The 18,964-nt window shown below is 39.1% G+C and overlaps 1 protein-coding gene across 1 annotated transcript in view; it reads left to right on the top strand.

Moving 5' to 3' along the window:
* LOC109458208 (phospholipid-transporting ATPase ABCA3) overlaps positions 1–18,964 on the top strand; it is a 73,307-nt gene that overhangs the window by 47,160 nt on the left and 7,183 nt on the right. Inside the window, exons 18-28 of the mRNA XM_074322932.1 lie at positions 1,261–1,411; positions 3,327–3,425; positions 4,107–4,275; positions 5,260–5,563; positions 5,858–6,107; positions 6,270–6,474; positions 8,487–8,703; positions 11,662–11,832; positions 14,797–14,975; positions 16,501–16,626; positions 17,425–17,619. Of these exons, the coding sequence (XP_074179033.1) occupies positions 1,261–1,411; positions 3,327–3,425; positions 4,107–4,275; positions 5,260–5,563; positions 5,858–6,107; positions 6,270–6,474; positions 8,487–8,703; positions 11,662–11,832; positions 14,797–14,975; positions 16,501–16,626; positions 17,425–17,619 (2,066 nt within the window). The remainder of the gene's footprint in view (positions 1–1,260; positions 1,412–3,326; positions 3,426–4,106; positions 4,276–5,259; positions 5,564–5,857; positions 6,108–6,269; positions 6,475–8,486; positions 8,704–11,661; positions 11,833–14,796; positions 14,976–16,500; positions 16,627–17,424; positions 17,620–18,964) is intronic.

Below are 18,964 nucleotides of genomic sequence, written 5' to 3'. Positions count from 1 at the left end.
TGAACCCCTCTAGTTTTGCTATTTTTCAATTCAGTTATTGTAGTCTTCAACTCGATGACTTCTTTTTGGTGCTTAAGTTTTCTGTTTCTTTGTTGAAATTCTTAATTTTCACATGCAGTATTCTTCTGACTTTGGTGAGCCTCTTTATCATGGTTATTTTGAATTTTCTAGTGACAAATCATATGTCTCCATTTCATAGAGTTAAATTCTGGAGATATATTTGTTTTCTTTTTTGGAAACTGTCTCTGTTCTGCTTCTATTGAGTTTTTCCCTGTCATTTTTCTTGCTTCTTTGCATGTTTTGTAATTGTTATGACTGCCATTGTGAATACAATACCAGTAGAGAAGAAAGTAGTTGATATTTATTCTCAGAAATGGGTATGCTCTGGGATGTCAGGCCACCATTATAGATGGCTGAAGCAGTATCATCTGTATTAGAGGAAGCACTGGGATGTGTTCCAGCTTTATTTAGATTCTGTTCACGGCCGTCTTCCACCATTTTAGGAGTGGGATCAGGATTTTGCTCTTAGCAGGGGTGGGGATCTGTGCATAGATGAGATTAAGGACAGCTCTTTCCTCTATAATCCAGTTTCCAGCTGTTTTGATCTGACAAGTCCTCTGTTCTCCATCCCTGCACTGTGTTTTCTTCACCTTGAGGGGCTTCTCTCTGTCCTCCGACCTTCTCCCAAACTTTTGAAGGGCCATTGTAGTGAAGGACTGATGTACCCTAGAGGCATTTCTCTAACTTTGCTGTCCTGCCCTGAGCTATCAGAGAGCCACGGCAATGTTCCCACAAAGTCCTGAAGTGCCCCAGAAGTGTTTTCTCCGTGGCCCCCTCCCCGTAGCTTCTGGAAGGCTCGTGCACTGTATCTAATGCAGCTGCAGAGTACTCCGCGAAGGTTTGCCAGATCTCTGTAGGGAGAGATTTTTAGCTGACTTATTCACTGCCTTGCATATAATAGGCACCCAATAAATATGCGTTTAATGAATATAAATCTTGTCCTCTCAGATTTCAGTGTCAACAGGACAAAAGGCCAGATAACAGAGGCTTTTCATGCTATCTGTGTTCTATTGGTCTCTAAGAAAATTAATGAAATTACAAAAGAACTTTATTAGGCTTTTTAGGCTTGTAATCAAATAATTAGTGACGTACCCTACCTTCTTCTTGCTCACCCAAACCATGGAAAGTCATGTGGAGTCTCACAAGAGTAAGGGACATATAAAATTGTTTTACTTGTTCTTCTAAATGGATTTTTCTCAGGTGTGGGATACCACATAACCATGGTGAAGGAACCTCACTGTAATGTTGAAGAAATCTCCAAATTGATTTGTTATCATATACCATCAGCCACCTTGGAGAAGAATGTGAAAAACGAATTGTCTTTTATTCTACCCAAAGAGTACACACACAGGTATGGGTTAAGACGGCGCTAGGTTGGCCCAAAGGATGTGGGTTATTGTTAAGCTGGTTAGCATTGCTTCCCCGCCACACCCGTTCTTGACTGGCTTTGTGTTTTGGGGCAGCCGGATGGCTCATTTGGTTAGAGCGTGAGCTCTGAACAGCAGGGTTGCCAGTTCGATTCCCACAGGGGCCAGTGAGCTGCACCCTCCACCACTAGATTGAAGGACAATGACTTGGAGCTGGTGGGCCCTGGAGAAACACACTGTTCCCTAATATTCCCCAATAAAATTTATTAAAAAAAAAAAAAAAAAAAAAAGAGGGTGCTAAACGTTGATGTTGAGATGACAGGAAATCACTGTAGCTTTTCCCGTTTTTTTCAGGCTTTGCAAGTAGAGTTTAACACGTCAAAACACATAGCTGCCACTTGCACTGAAGAGAGGGAGTCCATTTAGTGGCTATAGTGCCCTGGTTATTTTTGGTGAGAACTGATGGTATAGTGTTGGTAGAGTAAAAATTGTGGTGAGTGGAGTACATGGAAATACTAGGATAATGAGAGAACAAAAGTGCTATTAGTGATGGCTCTTGAAACCAGGGTGGTAAGAACCCAGAGGAAATAGGCATTGTTACTGCACTGGTTGCTGCGTTATTCCTCAAAGGGAGTCACAAAGAAAAACCACTTGACCTGAGATAACCATCATCTTAAAAAATTGAAATGGAACTAAGAGTACTCATCCGTGCCTGTCAGAGTATGCTGTCTTCATCTTCTTGTCACATACAAATAAGTACTTGCTTTGATATTCCCTGGAGTCAAGCCAGCTGTCATATCGAGGAGAATATGAGGGACTTCAACTTCTCTTCTGGGAAAAAGAGGAATTGTATCAAAAAGGAGGTAAAGAAGGACAAGGAACTGCATTCTCTGAACTTTCACTTAGGAATCTGAAGCTTATGGAGAAGCAGCAGCATGGAACAAGGTGATCAGGCAGCGACGAATAGAACCAAGACCCTCATCAGAAGTTAGAATGAAAAACTGAAATATCCTGGAGAATTGCAAATAAAAGTCTCAATCTGTAGCCTTGGAGATACATGGCCGTTGACTCGTTCAGCAAAGGTGGGAGCTTTGGCCCATTGTGATGGTTGTGACCCACGTAAAGCTGCAGATCTCTCTGGAGACAAAGGCAAAGCACCTGTTCAAACATATCACACCACCCGCCTATCATTTATATGGACACAAATGACATTCTCAAAAGAATGTCTAAAAAAGAAAATGAAAGTATCCAGAAGCAGATGATGTTTTGTCATATCTTCATATTTTATCATATCTTCACATTGGGAAGCAGGTGATGTTAATCATATCTCTTTACCAATCATTTGGACTGGACTTGGAGGACTGAAAAAGAAAGACCTCAGAGGTGAACGACTAATTGTAGGTTGCTGTGCCATAAATCTGCACTTCCTCCGTTTTCCATTTTCAAATGTGTTTTTTTTCTCTGTTGCCTTGGGTATGATTTTCTTTTTGATTCACTGAATAATTGACGAAGGAACCATAGCATATATGTGTGTGATAAGTTAACTCATGTCAACTTGCTGGTGTTATTAGCATGTTCAGAGTCTCTTGATAGTTATTAGAAGACCAAAATGATGTGTATCCAAGAACTAAGTCGAGTGGGAAGCAATCTGCCATCGCAATTTGCTAGTTTCATTTTTTTTTTTTAACCATTTTCCCCACCTTTTGATTTGCTAGAGACATGAAATTATAATAAGCATCGAAGTGAAGAATGATCTACATTTTCCCCACTGCTGAGGGGAGCTTAGTTTAGAATAAAAACATGTGAATAAGAAAAATCTTCTGATTTGGTGCTAGCATTTTCCCCTTCCCATCCGCCTTCCCCATTCCCATTCTTATTCTTCTTATTATTTTATTCTAGCTTTGAAGCTCTGTTTACTGATCTGGAAAAGAGACAGACAGAGCTGGGCATTGCCAGCTTTGGTGCCTCCATCACCACCATGGACGAAGTGTTTTTCAGGTGAGCAACAATCCATAGGGAAAATAAAAACACTGAGGAGGGGAAAGGATCCCATTTTGTCCCCTTTGTAAACTTGCCGGATTTTCAGATTCACACACTTAAGAGATGGAAGGATACAGCACAGGGAATAGAGTCAGTGGAATTGTGACAGCTACATGCGGTGTCAGAGGGGTAGTAGATTGGGGGAGGGGGTTATCACTTTGTAGGGGGTATAAGTGTCTAAGTTATTACATTGTTTTATACACCTGAAATTAATGTGTGTATGTATTTTTTTTTAAAAGAGGTGGAAGGGGAGGAACCTGACTGACATAATTTCTTTTACAATAAGAGCATTGGGAAAAAAATACCACCCATCATTTGATAAAGGAATGGATATTATAACTTACTTGAAGTATGAATTAGACTTTAATCTTTAACCTCAGTGAGTTCAGCTGAATGAAACATTCGGTGCGTTGGCCTTGAGCTTCGCGCTTCACTGTGGTCTGGCACAGTCCTGTGAATGGCATTTGGGAACCACTGGTCTACCATAGTTACCACACTGTTGGCATATAATCCATATAATACCAATCAGTAAACAGACCAGGGAGCCTTCTGAATTGGGTGCTGTCACTCACATTCTCCAAACAAGATATATTGGGATAAAGTTGAAATGAAATCCTTGTTACTTTTTAAAAAATATAGGGTCAGTGACTTGGAAGATTCACAAACAGATATCCTAGCTATGCAGCGTCAACCTCCCTGTCTGATGAATGACGTGTCAGTCACGAACCAGAATAGGAATATGTCCAGAAATGAGAGCGCAGATTCTTCCACCGCGAATGAAAGCCCTGCTATTCTGTTTAATACTGGGGTAAGCACCATTACCAAGAAACCTGATGTGTGTTTGGTTGGGGCACAAGAGGTACATTTTTTTTTTTAAACTCTTAGACAAAAGGAGTATGGAATTCTCAGCCATGGCGGACCCGACCCAGTCTGGAGCAGCCCAGTTACCTGCCTAATGCAGAAGTAAGAAGTTGGTGCAAAAGGAATGGCGGGTTCTGCAATTATTTTTAACCTTTTAAACCACAATTACCTTTGCACCGACCTAATAGATAAAGATCTCAGCTATTATTCTCACATTGTTAGTCCTCAGTTCTTTTTTCTTTTCTGTTTTAGAATTCCTTTTTTTCTTTTTCAAACTGATAACCCAGAAATGGATCAGTTCTTTGAAGCTAGAGTGAGCATGATGCTTACTAATCAAGCACAATACTTTAAGTTTTTGCCGTGGGAACTGACATCACGTAAGGAGTTGTTGTCTAATCAATCTGATTCTCAGTGTGGGAAGTGTCTTTGAGTTGCCCCGCATTTCTTTAATTGTCCTTCTAATGATCGATTCCTCCTATGAAACCCTCTGGTTGGTTGTATTGACTGTCAGAAGTCTGAAGAAAGTCATCTCGTTGAGATTTTAGGTATGTCCTAGCAATGGCCAGAACTTAAATATGTAATAGCTGTAGCAGAGGGCAGCAAACTTTATGTAAGGAGCTACTCAACACATCGGGCTTTGGGGGCCATACGGTCTCTGTTGCACTCACTCAGCTCCGTCACTGCAGCAGAAAGCAGACAACACAGAAGTGAGTGGCTGTAGCTGGGTGGGCCCTGCCTTGTATGAACAAGACACAGACCACGCTTGTGTGCAGTGTCGTTCCGTGTTTGGATTCTGGTCCAAGTATGTGTTCATGTCAACCTCATGTATCTTGTACCATGCGAGTCCAAAGTGTTCATCTTCACTTACGCAGGGGCGGCCTGCCGAGCTCGGTGACGATGGTGATGTTATGTCTCTCTCTCCTCTCTTCAGTGCGCCCTCTACCAGCAGCAGTTCTGGGCCATGCTCCTCAAAAGGGCAATGTTCAATTGGCGCAACTGGAAACTGATTTTGCTACAGATACTGGCAGTGCTTGGCTCCATTCTCTTTCTCTTCGAGAGCGAGACATTTTCACATCATAGTGATGATACAAAGGCCAGAGTCATGGATTTGAATCAATATGGTCACACCATTGTGCCTTTGTCTATTTCTGGGAATTCTAATTTGACTCTGGTTTTCTTAAAACATCTGAAGAGTATGCTGGAACCTGGCAAGCACACACTTACGGAAGTGCAAGGTAAGGCTCCCAGAGGAAAGAGAAAAGGCTGCTCTGAGATGAGTATCTCCTTGTGTGGCTCGTGAAGATGGATCTTAACTGAACAGTCTGCCACCTGCGCCATTCTTTTCCTGTTAGTTACCCATTTTACAGAGGCAGCTCAATTAGAGGAGAATGGCAAATGTTTGAAGTAATCATTATGCGAAAATTGAAAGGGATAAGAACCAAGGAAAATGATTTGTTCTCCTTGCCCAGTATATACCATAGATGATGTGTGTTGTGGATAAACTGACCCATATTGTTTCCTCATTCTAGGAGACCTGCTGGAATACTTGATGGAAAATGAAGATTGTATTCACTTATGTATTGTTGCATTTTCCATTGAGGTGAAGGACGATGGAATAATATTTACTGGTCTGTTCAACAATCAAGCATACCATTCACCACCCCTGACCCTCGCAATGGTAGACACCGTTCTTTTCAAGTCAGTTTCTGGCCCTGAAGCTTCCTTAACCGTCTCCAATAAGCCTCAGCCGTACTCGAGTGATAAAGAGCAGGAAGACGAGTATGTTGTTATTTTCATTAGCATAGAATTTCACACTTGAAATACAGTTCTCCTGCTCTCGCTGATTGTATTTGTATCACTAAGAAATAGTTACTGATAGAATTTTGGATTTCCTGCTGTGTCGATTTTTTGCTATGCCTACTTTTGTTCCTTCTTCTGTAGGTTGCTGGATGGACACCAACTGGCCATAGACATACATTTTGGCATGGCTATTTTGACCAGTGGCTTTTGTCTCCTGACGGTGACTGAGAGAGTCTCTAAGGCCAAGCACCTCCAGTTCATGAGTGGGGTCTATATCCTGGCGTACTGGCTGTCTGCTCTTCTGTGGGATCTCATCCTCTTTTTCATTACCTGCTGCTTACTCCTGGTGAGTATCAGGCAGTGTTTCTCGAGGGCTCATTCTCCTTCTGTACCCAGTGGAAAACTCCTGTTCTCTAATCATGTCTTGGACCTAACTCTGTCGATAAACTCTCTCTGCTCGTTATCTTAGAAAACACATTGTAAAAGTCTCATGGTAGAAACTTTCTTTTTCATAGTCCTTCACTAGAAGAAAATAACTTTGCTTTGCGAAAGCACAAAGGCCTCTCATGGACGAGTTTCCCGTTTCTGTTCTCATCAGTTTATACTGAGCCGCAAATCAGTGTTACCACAGGCTGATTGGTAGACACAGAGTTGAGTTCCTACGGCATCTCATCTGCGTTCTAGTGTTGAACGCGAAGCCACATCATTGGAGGACCCGCTGTACTACATTTTAGTATTTAGTATTTTAGTATTTAGAGACCACACTGTTAAGAACTACAAAGAAAAGGGTGGTTATGGTAAAAGTCAGAAAAGGGGTTAATTTTGCAGGAGTTGGAAGAGTTGACAGGAGGTTTCTTTGGGTACTAGCATTGTGGTAGTTGCCCACGAGGTTATTTGGCTATAATTCACTGGGATAATTCATTTATGTTTTATGTACTCTTTCAGATGTGTGTTATATTTCATAATGAAGAGGTTAAAATCTTTACTTGAACACCTTGTTTGCATGTTCTCTTAAGAATTAATTGGGGTAGAATCTCCATAGTCACAATGCATAGTCTTCTTGTCCACGGACAGAGTATATTGCTTTTTTTTTTTAATTTGTCAAGGCTGCACCCTTTATTTTTTTTATTAGTTTCAGGTGTACAAAACAATGTAATAGACATTTACACCCCTCACAAAGTGATAACTCCCGGCCCCCAATCTACTAGCCCTCTGACATGGCATGTAGCTGTTATGATTCCATTGATTCTATTCCCTATACTGTACTCCACATCCTGTGACTATATATTAAATTGTACTTGACATACAATATTATTCAACTTCAGCTTCAGGTGTACAGTGCAGTGGTCAGGCACCTAAACCATCCATGAAGTTGTCTCCCTAATAAGACAAGTTATATATTGCTTATTTATCCAACAAGGAATTCAACTTGTCTTTGACTTAGGTTATGGTTTGTGTCTGTGAAGGATTACCAACCTTCCAACACACTCCTAGATCATTCCAACTTTTCTTGGAGAACCTCACTGTAGTTCTGTTTAGGTGGACAGTATGCTTATTCAGAAGCAATAGAGATTGGATTCAACTGTGACCTCCTAATCCTCTCCTGCGGTTGCTACCACCACCAAGAACACCAGGCATCAAGTGTCTAATGGCTCTTCTTAGCTGAACCATACTATTGACCTCTTGATTCTCCTGCTTCCTAGTGATGCAGTTGCCCAAAGGCACAACTTGGGCGTTTGTAGAGAAACCGCAATATTAACTAATGAAATACAGATTTCCAGACATTTATTTCCTTTAACAACTGCAAGCTCGTCACCACTACCACCATCCATTCAATTTAGGTCCCTCTCATTTTGTGCTTCCCTGTCTGGTTTTCAATTTTAGTTAACAAATGTAAGAAGGAGGTCCCAAGTTGAATGTGATGGGAGTGGGGCGGGGGGGTAGAATAGAAACAGGAGACCCAGTCTATAGGTGGGTAGCAGTGATGGGTAAGGTATATATTTACTCAAGAGGAACATTTTTTTTTAAGAAATAGCCTCTCTGTAGAGAAATAATCTACTTTCTGGGAAAGTTGAGAGTTAGGATTAACGGTGGAAAGTATACTGACTTCGTTTATGAATTAAAAAACTATTCCAAGTAGAAGAAAAATAATGATAATTATAGTGCTCTCTGGACTGTTCTCTAGTGAAGAGAGGTGTCTAGGGCTTTTATTTTTTTAAAGAGGAACAATGATTTAGGTAATGAATATGTCCATGCTAAATGAAGATGGACGTGGCTGTTTCCTTCTCTGCGTATTCTGGCCGAATTAGTTTTGCACGGATGCTCCACTGGCCTTGACGTCTATTCCTTGTGTTTCAGGGAGTGTTCAAATACTGCCAACTGGATGTATACCTGACAGATTACCACTTCCTGGACACGATGCTGATCTTCATGCTGTACGGCTGGTCTGCCATCCCCCTCGTGTACCTGCTGAGCTTCCTGTTCGCGAAAAGCACTTCTGCCTACATCAAACTGGTGCTGTTTAACTACCTCTCGGGCATTTTCAGTCTCCTCATAGATGCCGTGCTTACACTTGGTAAGGGTACCGCCTTTACAGTACCTCCTTCCTCCGAACGCAGAAGGAAATACCTAAGTGGACATGGATGGAGGCTATTAGTAGACAGTTCCCTTCCAGGTTTGTGGAGAATCCTGAACTTGATGGAAGTCGATGAAAATTCTATTGATGCTCCAGGTGTTGTGTTAGAGGTGGGTTCTTCATACTGAAGTGATGGCCTTGACCTGATGTACAGGTCCTTTGAGAAGATTGCCATTTTGCAATTAAATTAGAAATCGGTAACAAAACGCTAACTGGGACATGAACACACAATTGAGAATTTTAAAATACGTTTTTAAATAATGAATGGGCCAAAGAGGGAATCATTAACATAAATTAGAAAATAATTTAGAACTGAAGAATAACATAAGAGATATTTTATAGCTTTAACTACTAACATGATAAAGGTTAAAACTTAAATACCAAACCATCCAACTTAATAAGTTAGAAAAATAATAGTATAATAAACACAAAGAAAGTAGAAATAATGAACAAATAAGAGCAAAAATTAACCAAATAGGAAACAGATGTATAATAGAGAATGCCAACAGTGCTACTCCTCAGCTAATTGGAAGGGTTAATAAAATTGAGATAAAAATTCGGTGTAAAAAGGCATATATATATATTTGTTACACATTGACAAATAAGAGGGTAAAATAAACAATGTTAGGACAACCAATCTCAGAACTTTGAACAAATTGTTACATTTCTATGGGAAAAAATGCAATTCACTAAATAGGACTTACGTATTAGAAAATTTGAATTGTACTACAAGAATTCAAGTAGTTAAGAGTTTGAATTATTTTCACAAACAAAACAAGGTTTTTGAGATGACTCTACTGATTAGTTCTATATATATAGTCTTCCAGCTAATAGAGGAAAGAACAAGATAATGCTTCCAACCTCTTCTGGGAAATCAGCAAAAGCTCATACCATAACCTGACAAGATCATCACAAACTAATTTTATTCATGAACATAGATTCATAAATTCTAAACAAAAGAGCAAACTGAATCTAAGAAGGTTGCTTTCCTATTAGAAAAAAAAATCTATAAATAAAATTCCTATTCTAAGGATTAATGGCAGAAACTTAATTATCTCAATAGATGCTGAAAAATCAATTATACGTGATAAAAAAATTTTTAGTAAATAGAAAAAAAGTGTGCCTAACTTTATAAAGGGCACATGTATGTGCAAAACTCTACACCAAATAAAATATCCAGTGATAACTCAAAAGCATTTCCTTTAAAAAGGAACTAGAGGGAACAATTTGGGAAATTTGTATATGGACTGGTAGTAAGGGAAGTGACCGTTACTTTTGTTCATTGTGGTAATAACATTGAGATTATGTAGGCAAATTTACCTTAAAAAGAGATGCATATTAAAGTACTTAGCGTTGTATTATGTAGTTGTAATTTTTTTAAAAAGGAACTAGACGAGAGTGATTGCCACTTCTAGTAGATGTTACACATTAGGTCTTAATCCGTTTCGTAAGGTAGACAAGTAAATAAAATATATGCAGACTGCAAAGAAAAACACTGGCATTATTAAAAAATGCTGTGAAATCTGAGGAACGCTTACGGGACTATGAAGAACAGACACAGAGGCAAATCAAAAGAATCCATAGGAATTGCAGCCTTGCCTAGAATTCTCTAAAGAGAATTGGTATTCCTTCAGGATACATCAAGATGGCCACACCAGTTGTTTCTAGTAGTTTACCATTTGGTTGATCAAGATTCTGTTCTGAGCAGTCAATGTCCATGCTGAACTGGGTGATAATTATTTTGAATAACACATTTTTGTCAGTTTTTACCTTTCCCCTTCTCCTAAAGAGTCAGTCGTCATTTTGTCAAGTAAGAGACTCTGTTTCTCTTCCTCACCTAAAAAGATCTTTCTCTCGTCTTTGGAGGTGAGAAGATATTTATGATTGCTACAGGGTAAGGCCAAAAGTTATCAGATTGTATCTGTCCAATGTAGTATGGTAACCACTAGCCACATGTGGCTCTTGAAACCTAAATTTTAATTTACTGAAATTAAATGCAATTGAAAATTCAGTTTCATAGCCACACTAACCACATTTCAAGTGTTCAATAGTTGTATGTGTGTATTACTGCAGCTGTAGAGCTTTTCTATAATCGTGAGAAGTTCTATTAGATATGGCTCTTGGTCTATAAAATCAGTGCCATTTTTGGCATCTGTTTAGGTGGCTAATATCCAGAATTCTTCACTTTGGATGAATTATTTGTCTCTGTATCAAATCATTATAAGATCTCCACAGGACAGAGTTGCCGTGGCTTTGGCACTTCAGGTTTCCTTGCTGGGTCATCGCTCTCTGCTCATAGTATCTTATGTCAGCTCTGTGTTTATCTGAGCCTTTGATCTCCACCCCCCCAAAAAAAAATGAATTCATCATTAAAATTCTACAATGGCCATTCATAAATGTGTCCATATCTCCAGGAATTTCTTCTCTAATTATTTTTCATGTGAAGTGCGTTCTTTGGGGGAAATACTAATTACCTGTCAGCTGGTTTCTTTGACGCTTTCTCTACTCTCCATCCAGTCGTCACGTCCCTATCTGTTCCCTACTGTGGAATTCTAGGCTCTCTCCTACCTTGACCTTCCTGACTTGATTAATTAGGTTTAGAAACATGAAAACTATAGACAGTAGTGGTTTCCTGTTCATCTCGGGCCAGGGAGACTTACCCAGTGGACACCCACTTTGCCAAAAAGACTTATCAGAATTCCCCACAATTATCACTGCAAACTGTCATCAGCTGCCAGTATCAACTAAAACAAACTGATAGGGAAGTAATGACTGTTCTTCAAATATAATCATCTGGGTTTTCATTCCCAGAGCCTGGTTTGATCATAAATTGGAGGGTTTGTAGTCTTGGGGAGTGTTCATTTCCGATAATGAAACCTAATCTTACCATCTTTTTAGAAATTCCGCAAAGCATGTCAAACGCCACCAGAACCTTCGTGCTTAAATCGTTACTACTCTTTCCCAATTACAACCTGGCCAAGTGCGTCACTGACTATTCTGCCTTCTACCGGATGAAGAAATGGTGCGCGCTAGAAAACGCTGATGTCTATTTAAATTGTGATAAAGAAAGTGAGTGCCTTGGGGACCCTAAATCTCTAGGAAATTAATCTCAGGCTCAGCCCTGGAGACTGGTGGGGAATCTGCCCTTATTTTGAAGGAGAGAGTCAGGACACATATTCAGTACATAGGTCACTTTACAAGCCTGGGGAAAACCTTTGTAAACACAATAAAGTCTCCAAAGCAAATCCAAGGTAAGTTTAAAGTAGTCATCAGACTACTAATAATCAACCACCTAGTACCTTTACATACTATTTTAAGTCTTCACAACATCAAGCCGTCCGTTTTTATACTCATTGTGAGGAAACTGTGCCCTATGTTCACACATAGCTTTTATGGGCCAGAACTGGGATGCGAAACGTAGGTTCTTTCCATTGCATAATGCATTTCCTCTATGGCAAAGACCTCCTGGGAAACTATTGGTATTGAAATTGTATTATATACTCTTGTTGCCTCTCATCTCCCTCACCACTCACAATCACACACACTCATCTGCACACAGGTTATTTCAAGGAGTGGATGAAATTCATTCCCCAGTGTCCAGTATAGATAGTATCTGGCAGCGAGGAACTCAACTGTTTTTTTGTGTTTTTTTAAATAAATAGGTAAAGGCTAGGAAGTAGCGATTTGAGAGACAGAGAGTAATACAATGGAGAAAAGAGCCAGAAAGTAAGAGAAAGACGAACAGCACTGCAGACTTGTAAAAAAAGGAAAGGGTAAACATTCATTCACAAATCCCTGACTGTGGCACTGTTATCATTGAGCAGACAAATTTGAAAATATTTTATTTTGGCAAGAGTGGGCAGAGTGAGATGGGTAGGAGCACTTTGTAAGCCATCTCCTACCTAGAACAGTAGCCAATGACCTCAAAGGGACGTTCAGTATTTAAACAGCTATAAACTGCATGACAATGAACTTTAAGGGAGAATGGAGCAAGTTGGAAAAAAAATGGGAAAAAGCATTTCATGCAAAATCTAGTGACACGGAAAGTCATGGTATTATTGAGTCTCCATAGAAGCTGGGGCTACTTTTGTACAGCAATGTAGGAAGGTTCCAATGTTTTCATATCCTCTCCAATAATTATTTTCCTTTTTTTTTTATTATAGGCTTCCTAGTGGGTGTGAGGTTGCACCTAATTGTTGTTTCAGTTTCCTTTTCTTTAATGATGTTGAGCATCTTTACATAGGCCTGTTGTCCATTTGTGTATCTTTGGAGAAATGTCTATGCAAATTCTTTGCTCATTTTTTAATTGGGCTGTTTGTCTTTTTTTTAGTTAAAGTTTATTGGGGTGACAATAGTTAGTAAAATTACATAGGTCTCAGGTGTACAATTCTGTAATACATCATCTATATATCACATTGTGTGTTCACCACCCAGAGTCAGTTCGAAGGTGAACGTAGTGGTCTTCAGCAATGAGGTAGGTAGCACTTTTTCTAGGATGAGTTCACGAACTTAATTGTCTGACCTCGTACATTTAAAATCAACTTTTATTTACACACACACAAAAAACAAATCTAGTAGGATTTTTATTGACATTGATTTACTTCTGTAGAACAATTTTGAAAGATTTAATCTCTCTACTGATTTTGGTTTTACAATTTGTAATCGTGGTACATTCCTTTACTTATTTCATTCTAGCCTTCCATTTATTTACTTAGGTCTTCTTTATTTTTATTTAATACGCTATAATTGTTACTGGTTTAGCGGTACTGAAAATAGATTGTTAGCCTCATTCCTGCATATCTTTTGATGCTAACATAAATAGTATCACTTTTTGAAGTGTCTTTTTTTTATTGATTGTTGTTGTTATAAGAAATGCAGTTGAAAGAGTTCAGTTTTTGTACATTTAAACTTAACTAAATTATTTTATTAACTTTAATAATTTATGTGTAGATTATTTTTCATTTTCCATGGGTATCTTCACAGCAGCTGCTGATAGTGGATTGCTTTTCCAATCCATTTGCATTTATTTCTTGTTCTTGACGTACTCCTTTGTCAAAGCCATTTAGTTCAAACTGGTTCACAGTGGTGATAGCAGACATCCAGTTTCTTCCTAACTTTAGAGTGAACATTGCTCACTGAGATGGACCACGAGCCCTAGTTCACAGGTTTTATGGGCTAAAACTGTGATTCAAAGGGATCTCAGTTCCCAGGCTTAAGGAATTCCTTTCTATCCTGTTTGGTAAGAGTTGTTTTTTGTTTTTGTTTTTGTTTTTTTAATCATGACTAATTGTTCAGAACAAAAAAGAACATTACATTTTTTAAAAACGAGGAAATCTGAATAAATCGTGGACTTTAGTTAACAGTGGTGTATTCATATCTGTTCATTAATTGTAATGTGTATCATGCCAATGTTGATAATAAGAGAAACTGGGTGCAGGGTATATGGGTTTCTCTGTACAGTCCTCACATGTTTTTGTTGTTGTTTTGTAAATCTAAAACCATTCTGAAAAATAATTTATTTATTTTTTAAAAGAAAGCATTTATAATTCTCTTATAACAGGAATTCTGTGCCTTCTACTCAATTGGCTTTTTAAGAAAGTTCAAATAGAATTAGCTAATGGTACTTTTTTATCCTTTGAAAGCTTAGTGTGTTATCCTTTGCAATAGTATTTACACTTTAATACTTCTAATTAGCAATTTAAGATTTCACACTTCTGAAAGGATTTGGGGCCGATTTTTCATGGCATGCAATTATTAGATGTATAAATAAATATATTATCAATAGTCCTAGGCTTACTTGATTACCATATGTTATATTCATGAAGATCAGCCTTCAAAATTTTTTGCTCAGATGGTATTTGTGTAGCAAAACAATCACTTCTCAGTCTTAAATACATTACTTGTCTCAGTGTAGCCTAACGTTTCATTTTATCCTATATTTCATCTTATTTGTTATTTTCTCTGGCCTTGTTCATGGGATCAATTCAGTATTCTGTAGTAAGATACCCTTCTCTCCCCTCCCCCCATTTTCAGATACTACAAAGAGTGTTTATTCTTTGGAAGAGAAAATGATTGGAAAATATATGATTATGATGAGTAGCATAGGCTTTGTTTGCCTTCTCTTGGTTTTCTTTTGGGAGAAGACTTTGTGGAAACTAAGAACATTTTTCAATCAGCGCATTTTCTTTGGTATCTATAAGACGTATAGGAAGGTGAGTAATTAAGCATGAACCTTAAGAATAACTCTTAAGAATATGGAACATTAGGCCTGACAAGCATGTGGTTCCATATGACTCCCTCAATTACTGGAGAAAAGAAAACTCAGTGTCCATAGAAATATATTTTCTTAAATAAAATTTGTTAAGCTATAATTTACCTATAATAAACTGCATTCATTTTGTTGATCATTTCAAAGAACCAAATTCTGTTTATTTGCTCTATTGACTATTTTCTCTTCACTGATATTTGTGGTTTTTATTTTTATAACTTCCTGCCTTCGGCTTACTTTTGGTTTACTCCCCTCCTTTGTTCTAGTTTGTTTATGGAGAGGCTGATGCTGTAGCTTTTAGGGCTTTTCTTCTTTTCCAATATAAACACTTAATGCTGAACATTTCCCTATAAGCAGTGCTCTATCTATACCCTGAAAAAATTTGATTTTTTTAATATTTTTATTATCATTCAAATGTTCAAAGGATTTTCTAATCTCCTGTATGATTTCTTTTTTCGATGCATGGATTTACAAAGGCTTTAAATGGTTAGTCAAATAGTTTTCACCAGTTTCAGCAGGGCACAAATTCACAGATTCCCTCACACTGCCATTCTGTCAGTATTAAAATTTTTCTATTTGAGGTCTTAGAGATTTATTTCTCTCTCTCCTTCATAAAAGAAAGACTTAATCCTTTAGTCTTTCAATATTGAACATACTGTGACTGGTATTAAATCACACTTGAATGATCTCAGTTGTGGCTTCAGTCTTTCATGTGGTGTCTAATTCTGGAAAAAACATCAGGCTGTGTAATCCTGATGTCATAATCTGTGCAAATAAAAAATTTGTTCTTAAGTGATCAGACAAAATGATCTTAAAATTATGCCAAATTTCTGCCCTAACATCTTGAGATCAGCTTCCCAAAGCTACTTGGTCTAATACTAGAAAGCAATATTATCTTGTAATACTTGTTTTGAAAATACAGATCATAGCGTCCAATGAATTTCTTAGGAAAAGTCTTTAACTCTTGTTGATTTTATACACCCCCATTGCAGTTTAATTTGGGCAAAATTTATTATTAAAAATTCATGACTGTATTTTTCTGAGTTCCCCACCCTCTTGAGTAGACTGCCTTTTTAAGGATACAAGCTACTTACAGGTGATAAAAAGGATACAAGCTACTTACAAGGATACAAGTGATAAAAACCATTTTTCTTAATACTTTAAATTCAGTTTTAAAGATTTAGAGTACACATATTATTAGCATGTTAATTCACACTCTTTCTAGTATGTGAAATAACTTTTCCTTCTCCCCTGGTCCCCACCCTCATTCTACTGATGAACTATTCATTATTCAAAACTTAAGATGTACATGAGATGCTAAGCTGATGTCCAGAACTTTCTTGAGTTGACTCAAACCTTCTGTTTGAACATCTGTGAGATTACTCCCCAGTTTAGCTTTCTTGAAGCCACAGTGTAGGCCACGCACCTAAGGAGCACCCATGTCTGTGATTCTTGTCTTAAAAATATAGAAAACAGTGTCCAAGGAATTATCTGGAGAATGTGAAGATGAAGACGTGGAGAATGAAAGAAAGACAATCCTGGGGCAGCCACAGGAAGTGCTGAATTCCGCAGTGCTTATTAAGGAGCTTACAAAGGTAATGTTCACTGGCCAACATGGTGACGGGGGTCTGACAAAGAGGTTCGCAAACTCATCCTAGAAAAAGTGCTACATACGTCATTGCTGAGTATCACTCCTGTCACCTTCGAAGGACTCCCCTGGGGAAGCTGTGCACCGATGCCAGCACCTAGTCCACCCTTCAAAGCAATTCTGGAATTCTTTTTCTGGAATGGCCATCAGAGCTGTTGTCGTATTACCCTTGATGTCCCGAATGTCATCAAAATGTCTTCCTTTCAATATTTCCTTTATCTTTGGGTAAAGAAAGAAGTCATTGGGGGCCAGATCAGGTGAGTAGGGAGGGTATTCCAATATAGTTATTTGTTTACTGGCTAAAAACTCCCTCACGGACAGTGCCCTGTGAGCTGGTGCATTGTCGTGATGCCAGAGCCATGAATTGCTGGTGAAAAGTTCAGGTCATCTAACTTTCACGCAGCCTTTTCAGCACTTCCACATAGTAAACTTGGTTACCTGTTTGTCCAGGTGGTACAAATTCATAATGAATCATCCCTCTGACATCAAAAAAGGTTAGCAACATCGGTGCAACAAGTTCGCAAACTTAATTGTCAGACCTCGTATGCTGGATTCAGTCCAACCTAAGAGCATGTCCCTCGTGCCCAGGGCTCACTGCAGTTCTTGGGGGTCGGTGTCTCTATTCCCAGTGTAATAGAAGAGTCCTCGTGAGACTGAGTAGTGGTCTGTAGGGGTCTGAGCTATTTATCCATCTTACAAATATTCTTTGTTGTGTTTTCTGGGGTGATCTTTTTTTTTTTTTTAGATATATTTTAAGTTCCGGGTCATTCTGGCTGTGAAAAATATCTCCGTCACAATCCAAAAGGGGGAGTGCTTTGGATTGCTTGGATTCAATGGAGCTGGAAAAACTACTACCTTCCAAATTTTGACTGGAGAGGAGACTGCTACCAGTGGGGATGTGTTCATTGATGGTTTTCACATCACTGACAATATCGAGAAGGTAAGAAGCTATTACGGGCAAAGATGTGAGGAGCAGGGTAGCTTGGGGGTGCAAGTCACAGGCAGATGGTGGGAGACCCTGGATGGGAGGCCGGGGAGACACTGAAATCGGTGCTGTTGACTCAGTAGATCCTGCAGAGAGAGAGATTGTTGAAGAGAGTGAGTGAGGCAACAGGAGTAGAATGTAAGACAAGAGTGTGTTTTGTGTTCTTTGAAACTGATAGAGTGAGGGGCAGGTCCTCTCCATATGCCAGACAACGTGCTGTAGGGAAGGAAAGGAGAAGACGGCCTACAATTGAGTTGCAATTGATTGGTCCACCTTCAAGCGCTGGGACAGGGTCGCCTTTCTGCGTGGTCCCAAATGAAACAAGGTAGCTGGCCTTTGTATCCCTGCAGAGCCAGCCATTGGCTGCATGTGCCACCAAGGGGAGAGGGCATAGTGGTGAAAAGAAACCAAGTGGGGAGAAACCTTCAGGAAGAAGGAAATGGTGAAAGGCATCAAATTCAGGAATCTCAGGCTAAGGAAAGCCTCCTGAAGTGTCCCCTGGCTTTAGGAGCTAGAACTCATTGATGAAGCGTCAAGGACTGTTCACTGGGGTCAGTGGGGTAGTTGTCAGGGGAGCCCCAATGGTGCAGATCTTTCCCTTCAGTTCATTGAACAGTGTCGTGAAATCAGGCAGATAGGGTGCAGAGCTGCCTGCTGTGGGATCCACAGTAGTGTGGTAACTCACAGGAAGCTAAGAAGTTGGATTGTATTTTGAAGAAAGTTGTCTGTGAAGCAAAGGGAAGGAAACAGGCTGTTTGATACACCGAACAATTGGATCCCATGTATACTAGAAGGGAAGAAGTTGAGGGACTAGAAGAAGAAGTGATACATGATGAAAGAGGGTGAGTGGGTCCTGCCAGCTTGTTCTTGGGGTGGAAGGGATGTCAATGGAATCTCTCTAAATACCCTTATCCACACTACTTATCAAATCCCCTTGGGGGACATGGGGTTGTGTAACCAGTCCCCTGATTGTGAGAAATAAAAAAAAAAAAAGGGGTTCAATGAAGATGGTGCCAAAGAGAAAAGGCTAAATTGGGAGCCAAAGAGAGTCTCTTTGTCAAATTAAAAAGAGACCAGGCATACAGGCAAATCCAAGCCTCCTGCAACAACTAACTCAATACGTCTGAGGAAGCCTTTTCGGGCTCCAGGGAATCTCTCCAAGTTGGCTGTTCTGAAACATGACAGATGGTGATCTTTTCATTTCCCCAGGCTTTAAAAATGTTTTTAACATTGTCCATTTTATTGTAAGAAATACGTAACATAAAACTGACCATTTTAAACATATCTGAATGCGCAATTC

The sequence above is a fragment of the Rhinolophus sinicus genome, linkage group LG18 (genome assembly GCF_036562045.2).
Source record: "Rhinolophus sinicus isolate RSC01 linkage group LG18, ASM3656204v1, whole genome shotgun sequence".
NCBI lineage: Eukaryota > Metazoa > Chordata > Mammalia > Chiroptera > Rhinolophidae > Rhinolophus > Rhinolophus sinicus.
Note: the sequence above shows the minus strand (reverse complement) of the source record. Positions and strands in the feature narration are given on the sequence as shown.